The sequence below is a fragment of the Salmo trutta genome, chromosome 35 (genome assembly GCF_901001165.1).
Source record: "Salmo trutta chromosome 35, fSalTru1.1, whole genome shotgun sequence".
Lineage (NCBI taxonomy): Eukaryota > Metazoa > Chordata > Actinopteri > Salmoniformes > Salmonidae > Salmo > Salmo trutta.
In genome coordinates this window covers 22,421,874-22,439,825 of record NC_042991.1, presented here as the reverse complement: position 1 = coordinate 22,439,825, position 17,952 = coordinate 22,421,874, and the positions used below count along the sequence as shown (strand labels likewise).

Here is a 17,952-nt window from a genome sequence, read left to right as displayed (position 1 = left end):
AGGTAAATGCATGGGCATCTCGGCCCTCACAGCTAACGTCCATTTGGAGATCATAAACTGGGGATTTTGAGTCGTTCAGTCAGACTTTCCTCTTGATTGCTAGAAATAGCATAAATTATTTGTTTAACAATGTTATCTGACAAAGGTATTGATGTGAGTTTGTGTGCATCTGTCTCCCCACACATTGTTTTCACCATATCAATTGCGGCTGGTAATATGAAAGTCTCTGCAATAGTGTGTGGTTTCATAGTGTAACAGGCAGTTATCATTACAGGCAGTTAACAGTTATCAATATGTCATTACAACAGACCAGTATGTACTGTATGTGCTCTACTAAAGGAATCCTTTCAGACAGTGATCTAGGTAAATCACAAGTCATATACTGTACCATAGAAATAGAATGAATTCATTATATTTCTAATGTACATAGTACATACTCACTGGCGGACTTACCGTTAGGCAGAAGAGGCAATTGCATCAAGTGGCCTCGTAAGCTGGGCATAATGAAAAAATATGTATTTATTATTATTTCTCCGCTCGTCACTCTCATTCGGTCTTGTTTCAGCAGGTTGGTCTAAAATGTTACTTTGAAGCAGCAGGGCATATAGTCCTTCCACTATGACAACCCCATCTCATCTCTACTTCAATGAATACTCCTGCTATAGTGTAGAGCTCCATACCATCAGGCACCTTCAGCTGCACCTCCTCCTGTGGCTCTGCATCCCCCTTTCCCTCGCTGCTAAGGGTGATGTTCTCCACCTCCGTCCAGTATTCATCCATGAACAGCTCGTCCAGCGAGTCCTGGGAGTTACAGCGGTGGTATGGGGGCTTTCCTGAGGCATTTTTGAGCCGGCTCTGGACACTGTAGCGGCCTGTCCTGCGACTGAGGAAGAAAGAGGGACAAAGTATGAGGACTAGTTCAGTGTGAATTTTATTAGGGTTCAAGTGAGTTATGAAAACTACAAGCCATACCATACAACAATGTGTTGAATTTCCAATCTGAACTCTGAGAAAACCAACTGTGGTTGTCCGGTAAATATTTTTTAATTGCAACTCTATGAATGCTGTGTTGTCACATATGGTTGTATTTTCCACATAGAAGTTAGTTTAGCATGAACGTGAAGGTTTAACTAATTTCAGTCATTCAATGCAGAAATGTTTTCCTCTGACCGAGTCACACTAAAACACGTAGCTCTGTGCACCCCTGCTGTTAGCTGCTTCTTAGCTGCTTGTTAGCTGGCCCAGGACCAGCCCCTATATTAACCTATTACAAAATGCCAAGTTAGTAGTCTAAAGCTGTAATCCTTACTGGTGAAACAGCCACATCCGTTTGCGATATTAAAACAACACAGTTACAGCAAACAACGAACACAGTATTTTTTTAAATTGCACATGCAATAAGCATTTCACTGTAAGGTCTACACCTGTTGTATTCAGCGCATGTGACAAATAAACTTTGATTTGAATAAAAAGCAGTATACTGTATGTACAGTTTTTTTCATATATATATATACACACATATATATATATATATATATATACACTTTTTTTTAATAACAACGACCGTGGGGCGGACAGTGGCGCTAATTCGTACTAATGCGGATTCCATCTTTAAGGATACTACATGATTGTTTGTGTTGACTTGGTGAAGGCTTGGCTTGCTCCAGGGCTCCAGATGCCAGGAGCGAGTAAACCATAGAAATAGAATGAACATCATTCTATTGAACCCAGAGGAAGTGGCAATGTTTCCCCTATATTCATTTAGCAGAGGTGGGCCAAAATATATGATTTAAAAAAAAATGAATATAGGGGAAACATTTATGGTAAAATTAAACGTCTAAAAACAAATATAAAGTATGTATAAAAGACAATGGAGCTATATATATATATTTAAAAAAAAGATCATCAGCAAAACTAAAACCATTCCTCTTAACTCCTAGGCTTTTTACAAATGACCACACGATGAACGCTGGTTTTGTTAGAATGATTGAGTTACTCATATAGCATAAGAACACAGCATAAACCATGGCAAAATTTGTAGAATTGCAGGAAATTAACTTTATAACTGCCATTATGTCTCTCAGCCCCATGGCAAATGTGTATAATTGTAAGAAACTAGCTTTAAAACTAACATTTTTGGCTCTGCGGCCTAGAGGACGGTCTCTAAAATGTTTGGTCAGAGACCGCGCCATTGGCCACGCCCCTCATGCTTACTTTGCCACCTCTGCTGAAAAATTCCAAGGGGAAACACTGAAGAGGACTCCTGATGGGCATCAGAGAGCGGCTAACCTCCCCTCCCCCTATAATCTCTAGTGGTTGCACTTAAAGGGACACCTAGAGTGGCAAATGTTTTATCAAACCGCAGCAGTTTTACATTCCTTTTTTTTCCTTTATTTAACTAGGCAACTCAGTTAAGAACAAATTCTTATTTTCCATGATGGCCTAGGAACAGTGGGTTAACTGCCTTGTTCAGGGGAAGAATGACAGATTTGTAACTTGTCAGCTCGGGGATTCAAACTTGCAACCTTTCGGTAACTAGTCCAACGCTCTAACCACTAGGCTACCCTGCCTCCCCATGACTGCTGCTGCTTTATACACTCGATACTAAACACAGTCAATCTGGGTCATGCCAGGTTACACCTTGGCTTAAATGCAGCAGTCAGGAGTAAGGTTTGTTTTACACTACCAAGGTGTCAGCATGCAAGGAGAAATATGTGATGACCTCAATACAAATTAGCCAAGATAATTCCAGCTTAGTGTTCGTCACGGCTGTGAGGTATACAGTCTTTCTTGCAGTGAATTGTCATAAACAGGACGGAAGACAAATGAGCTGCAGGCCTGTACGGCTGTTAGGTCTCACCTAAAGGTCTGTGGAGGTGGTCAAATGAATATCAGCTCCCTCCTAGCCACTGGACAGGATATCAGTAATACCTGACATTTCTGGCCCTGGATAAATAACATACTTGCACAAATCTGAAATTCAGAGAGTGGTGGGGAAATGCTCTCACAAAGCAATTGCTCTGTCTATTTGCTTTCTAGTTTTCTTTAATATTTCCACCATGTTTAAACTTTAAAAGAATAAGTGCTGTAACGTTTTTTATTCAAATGTTCAGCCTGTAATTACCTTTTATGGGGAACAACCCAAAACACAGCACACATATTTGGTTTAGAGGGGCATTTTAATAAACACAACAACCACCAGAAAATGCAGCGAGAAAGAGGAATGTGTTTCACTGTTAGTCAGTATTCCATCCCAAGACAGAAATATAAATGGCATCTCCCCCATTAAGAGAAATGATGCAAGGTTTGAACACAACCTCTCAAGATGACCAGGAAGGAAACCAAGTATCCCAACAATGCAAACAGCACCAACGTTATCCCACAGCCAGCCCCATTCCATTGAAAGGTCAGCTATTTTGCTGGCTCCAAGATTTACAAACTGCCAGTGCAGAAGGACAAAGGGGGAAACAATTTAGTCTTTCTCTAGTGTTTGGCCTGGTCATTTTGCATACAGACACAAATGGGAGGAGCCATAGTAATACAGTCATACTGAAGATCTGACAGTACAGGTCAGGTTAGAGGCACACAGGTATACTGTCCCCTCCGAGGTTTACTCAATCTGAGACTGTGTAGTAAAAAAGTATTTCTACGTAGTGACAGAAAATGCATGCTTTAGCATGGAAACAGGGAATTACAGTACTATCAATCACATGCACTAGCAATCAAGTTTCACTTAACTCATATTACACATTTCAAACATCTACTACTGCTAATACAAGGGCCTATGCCTGTTGGTTACTGCGACAACCCCAGAGACATGGAATGTTACTGCTGGGGTTTTATCTGTCTGGCCCTCCACTCTTCTGTAGTGTACACTCTCAGAGGACATCTCATTTCCAGAAGACTGGAGAATTGGCTGGGTTTACTACTGATAACATGTGGGGGCAAATACTGTAGTACCTAGTGAATGGATGCACCATGGAAACAGTTCCAAAGAATTGAGGCAAACCTGTATTGGACAGACTGCATGGGAAAGCCCCCAGTGATGGGTTCTGGGAGGTTGGGTTTTGAGATACTGTATGTACTTTTGTGTAAAAATAATTGCTTGATTGTATTCCTTTGTAATTCCTCAAACACTACCAGTACCAGTTAACTACAGTCTGTTTAACCCCATCAGAAATATAAAATATGTTGTTTAACTCCATTGTTTGTAAATTGTAAACAAACACTGTACACCTTCACAACATGGTTAAAACTAGGGTTGCAAAGGGTCGGATCCTTTCCGGTAGATTTACGGAATTTTTCCATGGGAAGTTTAGCCCGGGAATTTGGGGAATTTTGCTTAAAGTCATCAAAAAAGCGAGCTTATAACAGTGAATCTATTTTTTGTGGGATACACAAGGCAATTCTAGGTCTTGTGGCATATTTTGGTTAAACTATCCCCAATTCAATGGAATTGCAACCCTCTGCATGCACAGTGTATTCTTCCATCCCATGTGCAGTGCACTCTTCCATCACATGTACAGCTGATTCTCAAGATCTTGCACACTAACGAGATGCTATTGAGCTCACACTACTATACTGTCTGAGCCAAGGACTACATGCTTTCTGGTAAGTTTTGATTACAATATTCGGTGGGGTGAATATATTTTATATGACATACAGTTTCCATACATGATTCATTTTAAAACATGCATCTTACAAAGGAGTTGTTTAATCTAACTGCTTAACTATTTATCTGTACATGGAATTGTACTTGTTTTTCTTTACTCATCTTTTTCTAATCTTTACAGGAAAATGCCACGGGCACTATCTGATGTGTGGAGACATTTCACTGCAGCTAATGTAGAAGAAAAAGCTGTGTACATTTGCAAATACTGTGCAAAATCATATGTGAAGAATGCAACAAAGATGCAGAATCATCTGGCCAAGTGCATAAAGTTCCCTCAGCGCTCACAACAAGCAACCGCTGACAAAAGTCCCTCTACTTCTGTTTGAGGTGAAAATGATGAATCAGGCACCTTATCGATAGCAACAGCTCATGGTCCTCCTGGAATCATACGTTCTTTTGACTCAATGGAGAAACATCAGAGAAATGCTGATGAATGTCTTGCTCGGGCTGTGTATGCAACTGGTTCACCTCTGATGCTCACAGGCAATGTGTAATGGAAGAGATTTCTGAATGTTCCCTCGACCAGCATACACCCCTCCAACTAGACATGATTTATCTACTCATTTGCTGGATGCAGAGTTCAACAGAGTTGAAGTGAATGTCAAGCAAATCATAGAGAAAGCAGAAAGTTTTGCAATCATCTCTGATGGGTGGTCGAATGTTCGTGGGCAAGGAATAATTAACGACATCATCTCCACCCCTCAAACAGTATTCTACAAGAGCACAGACACAAGGGACAACAGAAACACCAGTCTCTACATTGCAGATGAGCTGAAGGCAGTCATCAATGACCTTGGAACACAGAAGGTATTGGTCTAAAGTGGAGGAGTCCAACCCTCCCATCACACCCATTGGCTGTGCTGCTCATGCATTGAATCTGCTCCTCAAGTACATCATGGCACTGAAAACAATGGATACTCTACAAGAGAGGCAAGGAAATGGTTAGGTATGTGAAGGGTCATCACATTTTAGCAGCAATCTACCTCACCAAGCAAAGTGAGAAGAATAAGAGCACCACATTGAAGCTGCCTAGCAACACCCGTTGGGGTGGTGTTGTCATCATGTTTGACAGTCTCCTGGAAGGGAAGGAGTCTCCAAGAGGATCCTCCTGGATGATGTATTTTGGGAGAGAGTGGTAAGCAGCCTGAAACTCCTGAAACCTATAGCACTATCCATTGCACGGATTGAGGGAGACAATGCCATCCTGTCTGATGTTCAGAAGGTAAGATAATTTAAGAGAATAAATCTGTACTGCCCTGCCCACTTCACTGTTGCTCCAAGCAGAGGAAACTGCAGTTCTGAATTACATCAAAAAGCATGAAAACTTCTGCCTGAAGCCCATACACGCCGCAGCGTACATATTGGACCCCAAGTATTCTGGCAAGAGCATCCTGTCTGGTGCAGAGATCAACAAGGCCTATGGTATCATCACTACCGTGTCTCGCCACATTGGCCTGGATGAGGGCAAGGTTCTTGGCAGTCTGAAGAAGTACACTTCCAAGCAAGGGCTTTGGGATGGAGATGCAATATGGCAGTCGTGCCAACATATCTCATCAGCCACCTGATGGAAGTGACTTTGTGGATCTGAGTCTCTTTCCCCTGTTGCCACCATCATCCTCCAAATCCTACCAACATCAGCCGCCTCAGAGCGCAACTGGTCCTTGTTTGGAAACACACACACCAAAGCATGCAACAGGCTGAGCAATACAAGGGTTGAAAAATTGGTGGCCATCCAGGCAAATTTGAGGCTTTTTGGGCCTGACAACAAGCCATTCTCAACAAGGTTGAAAAGCGACAGTGAAGATGAGGCCTCAGAGTCTGATGTTCAAGAGGTGGACATTGAGGAGGTCCAGGGAGAACACATGGAAGCCTGAGAGGAAGACAACCAAAGCTTTAGTTTCTAGACTATCATTTTACAGATGTATGTTGAAAACATTTTTGGGAGATGCGATGGATCATTGGGGATCATTCAATATTCCCTTTCTTTTGTTGTTCAGTGAAATCATCCCATGTGAAGAGTTAAAGTTCAATTCGTAACTAAATTGTTTTTTTTATTTATATTGGAAGGATTTAATCATTTGCAATTATGTCTACTTATGATAAGGTAAAAGGTTTATGTTTCTGTCTCCATATGATATGGTAAATATATCCAATGCAACAAAGATCTACATTTAAATGGTATTTATATTATTTTGCATATATTTCCATATGTTCCCGTCAATTCCCACGGAAAGTTTCCACCTCTGAATATTCCCCAAAATGTGCAACCCTAGTCAAAACTATCATTTTGATTTCATGTATGGTCAGTCCTTGCATCCATAGCCCCGTCTATGAATCTGAGAGTAGTTACATTCCTCCAGCCCCATCCCTAAGCAGTTTACCCAAAAAGGTGGTGGTGCGGCTGCTTGGTTTATTGATGAACGGCAGATTTCCCCTTTAAAGGATGTAAAAAGAGACACAAGTAAGAATAATCTTTACTAATCTCCAACACCAGGGAACAACAGGAAATGTAAAGAGAGTGCTGCTGTGTCAATGTAAAAACGATAAAACCACAAACAGCGGCAATAACACTATGATGATAAAACATGCTGATTCTGTGCGCTGACTCATGTTTACATTGCTGGAGGTATTTTAAGACAGGTGGTCCCTGAGTTAATATTATATCTCATTCATATTAAACTCAGATGCTCACCTGATTCGAAGGAAATAATCATAACACAGGCTGTTCATTGGCACTTGACTTGAACCCACTAACCCTGCTGTTTTGAACATTAGAAACTCCAATTGGAGTTATCAACTAACATAATGCTGGCTTTGATTTGGTATAATAACCTGACCCACCACATTATGTAAAGAATTCCAAAGGACTTGATCAATTATTGATTCATGCATCATCCATAGAACATGTAAACAGTAAGAAAAAAAAATGTAAAGGACATCACACTGCTTGCTTAGCGACTACCACTTCCTCCTGATTCAGCTCCCACAAGGCTCAAAACCCAGGACCTCTCCCTTGCTAGCACATGTGACCGCTCTCCTGAAGCATCGGTCTTACCAGTTGGTGCCACTGAAAAGTTAACATTCAGCTGCGCAAATGGGGACAGTTCAGGCTGAGGAGTAAGTTTCACAAGTTTCACACATCCCCATAACACAAAGCGCCAACACATATCTGTATATCACGTTCTTTGTACTTGTGTACACAAACTGTTATGTTATCAAATAATTAAAAGTGATGTACTCCGCCGTTTCTATTGGTCTACATGACTTGTTCATACTGTAAGACCAGAATGACTCAGTAACCTGGTGACAAAGTCTCTTGTTGAACTTTTAACTGTAGGCTATTATTCCAACAAACTGAACAACATTCATTGACCACAACTTTTTATTTAACTAGGCAAGTTAGTTAAAAACAAATTCTTATTTACAATGACGGCCTACCGGGGAACAGTGGGTTACCTGCCTTGTTCAGGGGCAGAACGACAGATTTCTACCTTGTCAGTTCAGGGATTCGATCCAGCAACCTTTCGATTACTGGCCCAACACTCTAACCACTAGGCTACCTGCTACCTGCGCACCTTGCAGTCAGTCCTTTTGTCTTTTCTTTCTGTTCCCATGCAGAAGAACAGATGCAAGACCAACTGAACTGGCACATGAGACAAACAAGTCAGGCAAGTCAGACATTCCAGGACTGAAGGGCATAGTAACTGAAAGCAGTCTTCCCTAACTCAGAGGAGACATGTGGAACCTCTAGTACCAACCAGTCTTGAGTCTTATAATTACTAGATTTCCAATTTAGAAGTGAGGTGAGGTAGTATGGGATATTCTGGAGAACTGCTTTATATACGAATAATAGTCAATGTTGGGCCCTTCTGGTAGTCAGAGAATCCCAGTCATCAAAACTATATAAGAGACAATGATACTCTCTTCTGGTAGTCAGAGACTCCCAGTCATCAAAACTATATAAGAGACAATGATACTCTCTTCTGGTAGTCAGAGACTCCCAGTCATCAAAACTATATAAGAGACAATGATACTCTCTTCTGGTAGTCAGAGACTCCCAGTCATCAAAACTATATAAGAGACAATGATACTCTCTTCTGGTAGTCAGAGACTCCCAGTCATCAAAACTATATAAGAGACAATGATACTCTCTTCTGGTAGTCAGAGACTCCCAGTCATCAAAACTATATAAGAGACAATGATACTCTCTTCTGGTAGTCAGAGACTCCCAGTCATCAAAACTATATAAGAGACAATGATACTCTCTTCTGGTAGTCAGAGACTCCCAGTCATCAAAACTATATAAGAGACAATGATACTCTCTTCTGGTAGTCAGAGACTCCCAGTCATCAAAACTATATAAGAGACAATGATACTCTCTTCTGGTAGTCAGAGACTCCCAGTCATCAAAACTATATAAGAGACAATGATACTCTCTTCTGGTAGTCAGAGACTCCCAGTCATCAAAACTATATAAGAGACAATGATACTCTCTTCTGGTAGTCAGAGAATCCCAGTCATCAAAACTATATAAGAGACAATGATACTCTCTTCTGGTAGTCAGAGACTCCCAGTCATCAAAACTATATAAGAGACAATGATACTCTCTTCTGGTAGTCAGAGACTCCCAGTCATCAAAACTATATAAGAGACAATGATACTCTCTTCTGGTAGTCAGAGACTCCCAGTCATCAAAACTATATAAGAGACAATGATACTCTCTTCTGGTAGTCAGAGAATCCCAGCCAACAAAACTATATAAGAGACAATGATACTCTCTTCTGGTAGTCAGAGACTCCCAGTCATCAAAACTATATAAGAGACAATGATACTCTCTTCTGGTAGTCAGAGACTCCCAGTCATCAAAACTATACAAGAGACAATGATACTCTCTTCTGGTAGTCAGAGACTCCCAGTCATCAAAACTATATAAGAGACAATGATACTCTCTTCTGGTAGTCAGAGACTCCCAGTCATCAAAACTATATAAGAGACAATGATACTCTCTTCTGGTAGTCAGAGACTCCCAGTCATCAAAACTATATAAGAGACAATGATACTCTCTTCTGGTAGTCAGAGACTCCCAGCCAACAAAACTATATAAGAGACAATGATGAATACGGAAATTATCACTAGTGATAAAATCAATGCGGAGTGGTAGACTGAATCTATAGGTTTTAACACAGAGGCTGACCCGTGCATGTACTGTTGAGTCGCCATAGTCAATTACTGGGAGAAGTGTCGCTTGAAAAATCTTCCTCCTATTTTCAAGAAACCAATCTTTACTCTCAACTTTTTAGTCAGTTTATCAATGTGTGTTTTAAAGGACCGCTTATCATCAATCCAAATACCTAGATACTTATAATGAGGGGACTAGGGTAGGAAACATCATCTCCATCCTCGACACTGGGGCCCCACAAGGGTGCGTTGTCAGCCCTCTCCTGTACTCCCTGTTCACCCATGACCGCGTGGCCATGCACGCCTACAACTCAAATCATCAAGTTTGCAGACGACACTACAGTGGAAGGCTTGATTACCGACAACGATGAGACGGCCTACAGGGAGGAGGTGAGGGCCCTCGGAGTGTGGTGTCAGGAAAATAACCTCACACTCAACGTCAACAAAACAAAGGAGATGATTGTAGACTTCAGGAAACAGCAGAGGGAGCACCCTCCCTATCCACATCGACGGGACAGTAGTGGAGAAGGTGGAAAGTTTTAAGTTCCTCGGCGTACACATCACGGACAAACTGAAACGGTCCACCCACACAGACAGCGTGGTGAAGAAGGCGCAACAGCGCCTCTTCAACCTCAGAAGGCTGATGAAATTTGGCTTGTCACGCATAAACGTTCAAACTTTTACAGATGCACAATCGAGAGCATCCTGTCGGGCTGTATCACCGCCTGATACGGCAACTGCTCCGCCCACAACCGCAAGGCTCTTCAGACGGTAGTGAGGTATGCACAACGCATCACCGGGGGCAAACTACCTGCCCTCCAGTACACCTACACCACCTGATGTCACAGGAAGGCCAAAAAGATCATCAAGAACAAAAACCACCCGAGCCACTGCCTGTTCCCCCCGCTATCATCCAGAAGGCGAGGTCAGTACAGGTGCATCAAAGCTGGGACCGAGAGACTGAAAAACAGCTTCCATCTCAAGGCCATCAGACTGTTAAACAGCCATCACTAACATTGAGTGGCTGCTGCCAACATACTGACTCAAATCTCTAGCCACTTTAATAATTACAAATTGGATGTAATAAATGTATCACTAGTCACTTTAAACAATGCCACTTTATATAATGTTTACATACCCTACATTACTCATCTCATATGTATATCCTGTACTCTATACCATCTTGCCTATGCCGTTCGGCCATCGCTCATCCATATATTTATATGTACATATTCTTATTCATTCCTATAAAGGTAGTTGTTGTGAAATTGTTAGATTACTTGTTAGATATTACTGCATGGTTGGAACTAGAAGCACGAGCATTTCGCTACACTCGCATTAATATCTGCTAACCATGTGTGGGTGACCAATAAAATTTGATTTGATGATTTGATTTGTGCATTACCAAATTTACTTGAAATTATTTTGCTGCAACACTGCATCCAAGTTACTTGACATAGGCATTTCAAAGAGTTGTCAGTCACATCAACCTGATGAATGTCCGTCTTTTCAAACTTCCTGGTAGTTAGCCATGAGAGAAAAAGTTATTTTTCGATGAAAAAGAATACATTTCTATCCCCATAAAATATTATGGGAGATATTTTAGCCACTCAAAAGGCTATTTTACATGGTAATCAGAATGACTGTTTGGGACCTTTAAAAGAACGCCATCAGCAGACATACTGTACATTGACTTCTGTCGTGCAGGTCATTTCTTTAACCAGCGGCAGGCCGCTTGGTCTAGAAAAATGTTGGATAGTCTCCATAGCAAGAGTGCATGATCAACTGTATTGAATGTTTTCCACATATCAATATAAAGGGAAATGGGGATACCTAGTCAGTTGTCCATCTGAATATATTCAACTGAAATGTGTCTTCCGCATTTAACCTCTGAATCAGAGGGCAGAGCAGTGATGTTTCCTGTATAGTGTGTTAACTATGTAATTTATGAATAACTATGACATTGATGTCCTGGCCTAAAGCCTGACTGGTGAGCATTCAGAATACATTTTCCATCTAAAAAAGGACCGCTGTTGAGAACGTATCAAGAGTTCTAATATTTCCGCTAGACATGAACGTTTTAAAATTGGGCGATAATTATTAAGATCGCAGGGCTCACCACCTTTGTGGAGTGGGAGAACAAGGGCCACCTTCCACACCTTAGGAATAATACCCAAGAGAATGGATAGATACAAAATGTGTCTAAGGCTCCACAATCAGAGATGCAGGAAGCCGTAGAAGACACAGGTCAAGCATGTCTGCCCAAGAGGATTTTATTACATCAATAATTAAGAGAGCATCCAGAACTTCCCTAGTTGTGACATTTTTTATTTTATTTTTTATTTTATTTCACCAGGTAGGCAAGTTGAGAACAAGTTCTCATTTACAACTGCGACCTGGCCAAGATAAAGGAAAGCAGTTCGACACAACAACACAGAGTTACACATGGAGTAAAACAAACCTACAGTCAATAATACAGTAGAAAAATAAGTCTATATACAATGTGAGCAAATGAGGTGAGATAAGGGAGGTAAAGGCAATAAATAGGCCATGGTGGCGAAGTAAATACAATATAGCAATTAAAACACTGGAATGGTAGATTTGACAGTAGATGAGTGTGCAAAGTACAAATACTCTGGTGCAAAGGAGCAAAATAAATAAATAAATACAGTAGGGGAAGAGGTAGTTGTTTGGGCTATTTATAGATGGGCTATGTACAGGTGCAGTGATCTGTGAGCTGCTCTGACAGTTGGTGCTTAAAGCTACTGAGGGAGATAAGTGTTTCCAGTTTCAGAGATTTTTGTAGTTCGTTCCAGTCATTGGCAGCAGAGAACTGGAAGGAGAGACGGCCAAAGGATGAATTGGCTTTGGGGGTGACCAGAGAGATATACCTGCTGGAGTGTGTGCTACAGGTGGGTGCTGCTACGGTGACCAGTGAGCTGAGATAAGGGGGGACTTTACCTAGCAGGGTCTTGTAGATGACCTGGAGCCAGTGGGTTTGGTGACGAGTATGAAGCGAGGGCCAGCCAACAAGAGCATACAGGTCGCAGTGGTGGGTAGTATATGGGGCTTTGGTGACAAAACGGATGGCACTGTGATAGACTGCATCCAGTTTATTGAGTAGGGTATTGGAGGCTATTTTGTAAATGACATCGCCGAAGTCGAGGATCGGTAGGATGGTCAGTTTTACGAGGGTATGTTTGGCAGCATTAGTGAAGGATGCTTTGTTGCGAAATAGGAAGCCAATTCTAGATTTAACTTTGGATTGGAGATGTTTGATGTGAGTCTGGAAGGAGAGCTTACAGTCTAACCAGACACCTAGGTATTTTTAGTTGTCCACATATTCTAAGTAAGAACCGTCCAGAGTAGTGATGCTGGACGAGCGGGCAGGTGCGGGCAGCGATCGGTTGAAGAGCATGCATTTAGTTTTACTTGTATTTAAGAGCAGTTGGAGGCCACGGAAGGAGAGTTGTAATGGCATTGAAGCTCGTCTGGAGTTGTTAACACAGTGTCCAAAGAAGGGCCAGAAGTATACAGAATGGTGTCGTCTGCGTAGAGGTGGATCAGAGACTCACCAACAGCAAGAGCGACATCATTGATGTATACAGAGAAAAGAGTTGGCCCAAGAATTGAACCCTGTGGCACCCCCATAGAGACTACAAGTGGCCCGGACAACAGGCCATCCGATTTGACACATTGAACTCTATCAGAGAAGTAGTTGGTGAACCAGGCGAGGCAATCATTTGAGAAACCAAGAATATCGAGTCTGCCGATGAGGATGTGGTGATTGACAGAGTCGAAAGCCTTGACCAGGTCAATGAATACGGCAGCACAGTATTGTTTATCATCGATGGCGGTTACGATATCGTTTAGGACCTTGAGCGTGGCTGAGGTGCACCCATGACCAGCTCTGAAACCAGATTGCATAGCGGAGAAGGTGCGGTGGGATTCAAAATGGTCGGTAATTTGTTTGTTGACTTGGCTATCGAAGACCTTAGAAAGGCAGGGTATGATAGATATAGGTCTGTAGCAGTTTGGGTCAAGAGTGTCCCCTCCTTTGAAGAGGGGGATGACAGCAGCTGCTTTCCAATCTTTTGGAATCTCAGACGACACGAAAGAGAGTTTGAACAGACTGGTAATAGGAGTTGCAACAATTTCGGCAGATCATTTTAGAAAGAAAGGGTCCAGATTGTCTAGCCCGGCTGATTTGTAGGGGTCCAGATTTTGCAGCTCTTTCAGAACATCAGCTGACTGGATTTGGGAGAAGGAGAAATGGGGAAGGCTTGGGTGAGTAGCTGTGGGGGGTGCAGCGCTGTTGACCGCGGTAGGGGTAGCCAAGTGGAAAGCATGGCCAGCCGTAGAAAAATGCTTATTGAAATTCTCAATTATAGAGGATTTATCAGAGGTGACAGAGTTTCCTATCCTCAGTGCAGTGGGCAGCTGGGAGGAGGTGTTCTTATTCTCCATGGACTTTACAGTGTCCCAGAACTTTTTTGAGTTTGTGTTGCAGGAAGCAAATTTCTGCTTGAAAAAGCTAGCCTTGGCTTTTCTAACTGCCTGTGTATATTGGTTTCTAACTTCCCTGAAAAGTTGCATATCACGGGGGCTGTTCGATGCTAATGCAGAACGCCACAGGATGTTTTTGTGTTGGTTAAGGGCAGTCAGGTCTGGAGAGAACCAAGGGCTATATCTGTTCCTGGTTCTAAATTTCTTGAATGGGGCATGCTTATTTAAGATGGTGAGGAAGGCATTTTTTTTAAATAACCAGGCATCCTCTACTGACGGGATGAGGTCAATATCCTTCCAGGATACCCGGGCCAGGTCGATTAGAAAGGCTTGCTCGCTGAAATGTTTCAGGGAGCGTTTGACAGTGATGAGTGGAGGTCGTTTGATCGCTGACCCATTACGGATGCAGGCAATGAGGCAGTGATCGCTGAGATCTTGGTTGAAAACAGCAGAGATGTATTTAGAGGGCAAGTTGGTTAGGATGATATCTATGAGGGTGCCCGTGTTTACGGCTTTGGGGTGGTACCTGGTAGGTTCATTGATAATTTGTGTGAGATTGAGGGCATCAAGCTTAGATTGTAGGATGGCTGGGGTGTTAAGCATGTCCCAGTTTAGGTCACCTAGCAGCACGAGCTCTGAAGATAGATGGGGGGGCAATCAGTTCACATATGGTGTCCAGAGTACAGCTGGGGGAAGAGGGTGGGCTATAGCAGGCGGCAACGGTGAGACTTGTTTTTAGAGAGATGGATTTTTAAAAGTAGAAGTTCAAATTGTTTGGGTACAGACCTGGATAGTAGGACAGAACTCTGCAGGCTATCTCTGCAGTAGATTGCAACACCGCCCCCTTTGGCCGTTCTATCTTGTCTGAAAATGTTGTAGTTAGGGATGAAGATTTCAGAGTTTTTGGAGGACTTCCTAAGCCAGGATTCAGACACAGCTAGGACATCCGGGTTGGCAGAGTGTGCTAAAGCAGTGAATAAATCAAACTTAGATAGAAGGCTTCTAATGTTAACATGCATGAAACCAAGGCTATTACGGTTACAGAAGTCATCAAAAGAGAGCGCCTGGGGAATAGGAGTGGAGCTAGGCACTGCAGGGCCTGGATTCACCTCTACATCACCAGAGGAACAGAGGAGGAGTAGAATAAGGGTACGGCTAAAAGCTATGAGAATTGGTTGTCTATGACATCCAGAATAGAGAGTAAAAGGCGCAGGTTTCTGGGGGCAATAAAATAGCTTCAAGGTATAATGTACAGACAAAGGTATGGTAGGATGTGAATACAGTGGAGGTAAACCTAGGCATTGAGTGATGATGAGAGAGATATTGTCTCTAGAAACAGCATTGAAACCAGAAGATGTCATAGCATGTGTGGGTGGTGGGACTGAAAGGTTGGATAAGGTATAATGAGCAGGGCTAGAGGCTCTACAGTGAAATAAGCCAATAAACACTAACCAGAACAGCAATGGACAAGGCATATTGACATTAAGGAGAGGCATGCTTAGCCGAGTGATCATAAGGGTCCCGTGAGATTCAGACAGCTAGAAGGGCCATAAGTAGCAAGCTGGCAGAAGATGGAGGGAGGTCTGTTTTTAGCCACCTCGTGCGTTTCCGTCTGTAGATTAGTGGGGTTCCGTGTGGTAGGGGGAACCAGTCCAATTGGCAAAATAGTTATAGTTATAGTGCCCCAAGAAAATTGTCCGATAGACCTATTCAGATAGCAGCCGATAAGACAGCTAACGATTAGCAGGCCGCAGATGGGCGTTCAGGTTACGTCGCGACGGAGGGGCCAGTTGGATAACTCCCTCGGGCAGATAACGTCGGTAGTCCAGTCGTGAAGGCCCGATGGGGCTCCGCATCGGCAGTAAAACGGGTCCGGATAGGTGATTGTAGCCCAGGAGTGGCTGATGGAACTCTTCAGCTGGCTAGCGCCGGAATAATTGATGTTAGCTCTGGGACCGACGTTAGCCAATAGTCACTCGGGTAGCAGCTAGCTAGCTGCAAGATCCAGGTGTAAATGTCCAGAGCCTGCGGTAGATATCCGGGGATATGGAGAGAAAATAGGTCCGGTATGCTCTGGTCTGAGTCGCGCTGTACAAAACTGGCGATAGCTTTTCGAGTTAAGGGATAGCTGATGACCGCCAACCTTGGCTAGCTGAACTCCAACGTTAGCCAGTGAACTGGCCAACCTCTGGCTAACCTCTGGCTAGCTTCTGTTGAGGATTTCAGATTTGAGGTAAATAATACTTTTTTTTTTAAATTGGTGAGGCAGGTTGCAGGAGAGTGTTTTGAGGTTGAGTTTTTAGAAAGAAAAGTAAATATATATATATACATGGGACACGAGAAGACGAAGGACAAAGACGTCTGACTGCTACGCCATCTTGGATAGTGAAAAAAGTAGCAGGCAAGTCTGTGATTAAACAGGGGTGTATTAGAGATGAGCTTGTATCATGAACAGTCTTTTCAGAGTTGTCCTTATTGCTGCTATTTCCCCTTTGAAATAAATGGCCTGCTGCAATACAATTTTGGTTAAACGCTTCAGTTATTTCAGTATTGTTACTGAAATTGTATTGTTTCAGTATCAGCCTGTTATAGTATTGGAGTTAAAAAGAACCTCATTGGGTAGAGAGGTGTGGCTGCTTCTTTTTAGCAATTGAATAGCCTTCCAAAACATAGCTGAATAGTCACAAGGGTCAGGAATGGAATTAATGAAATAGATTGATTTAGTTATTTTTATGGAAGCTAAAGTTGTCTGAAGGTGAGCTAGTTAGCAGAGCTATCAGTGTGTCTTGTTTCAGACCAAGCTTTCTTCCTTAGCTGAATTAACTCAGCAAGTTCAGGCATTGACCAAGGGTTGGCTCCATCTTTAATTCTTAATCTCTTCATAGAAGCATGTTAATCAGATACAGAGATAAACATACTAGAGAATTGTTAAAGGGCAAGTTCCACATCCAGACTGTCATTAACACCAAGTAAGCCTGAATGGTAAAGGTAATGTAAGAACCCTTGCTCATGGAAGTGTTTAAAGTTTATTTTAATAACAAGGCGTGGTTTAGTTTTAGACAACTTGTGTTTCTGACATAGACTATGGGACAGTGATCACTGAGGTCCATATCAAAACACTGCTAGTTGACTATTTATGAGGGTTATTTGTAAGTATGAGATCAATCAGAGTTGATTTAGCAGGACTTTTTACATTCAAATGAGTGGGCTCTGAAATCAGTTCAGATCAATATATGCTGATTTAACCCTTGTGTTGTCTTAAGGGTCAAAAATGACCCGTCACTAAGTTTAACAGCAGAGAAAACACCCTAAATGATATTTTTTCACCTTGAAATTTGAATACTTTTCCTAGAGTGACCGCAACATTAGAAAAAGTTAAACATCGCCTTTGTTCATACTTCAATGAAAGCTGTACACCACCAGGGTACAAAGATTGTCTTAGGGTCATTTTTGACCCGGCAGTTATAAAATAATTTACACACCACAAAGACACACAAACACACACACTGAGATTGTGTGCTACTGATTGAACTCAGACAAAACTAAAACGTTCTTGTGCATGTGCAGCATCTCCCCTCCATGACCCCACACGACTC

At 42.3% G+C, this 17,952-nt stretch overlaps 1 protein-coding gene across 1 annotated transcript in view; it reads right to left on the bottom strand.

Annotated features, from left to right (window-relative positions):
• The window catches only part of LOC115174873 (rho GTPase-activating protein 18), a 64,704-nt gene that overhangs the window by 22,049 nt on the left and 24,703 nt on the right, over positions 1-17,952 (bottom strand). The window contains exon 2 of the mRNA XM_029733848.1: positions 681-883. Coding sequence (XP_029589708.1) covers positions 681-883 — 203 coding nt within the window. The remainder of the gene's footprint in view (positions 1-680; positions 884-17,952) is intronic.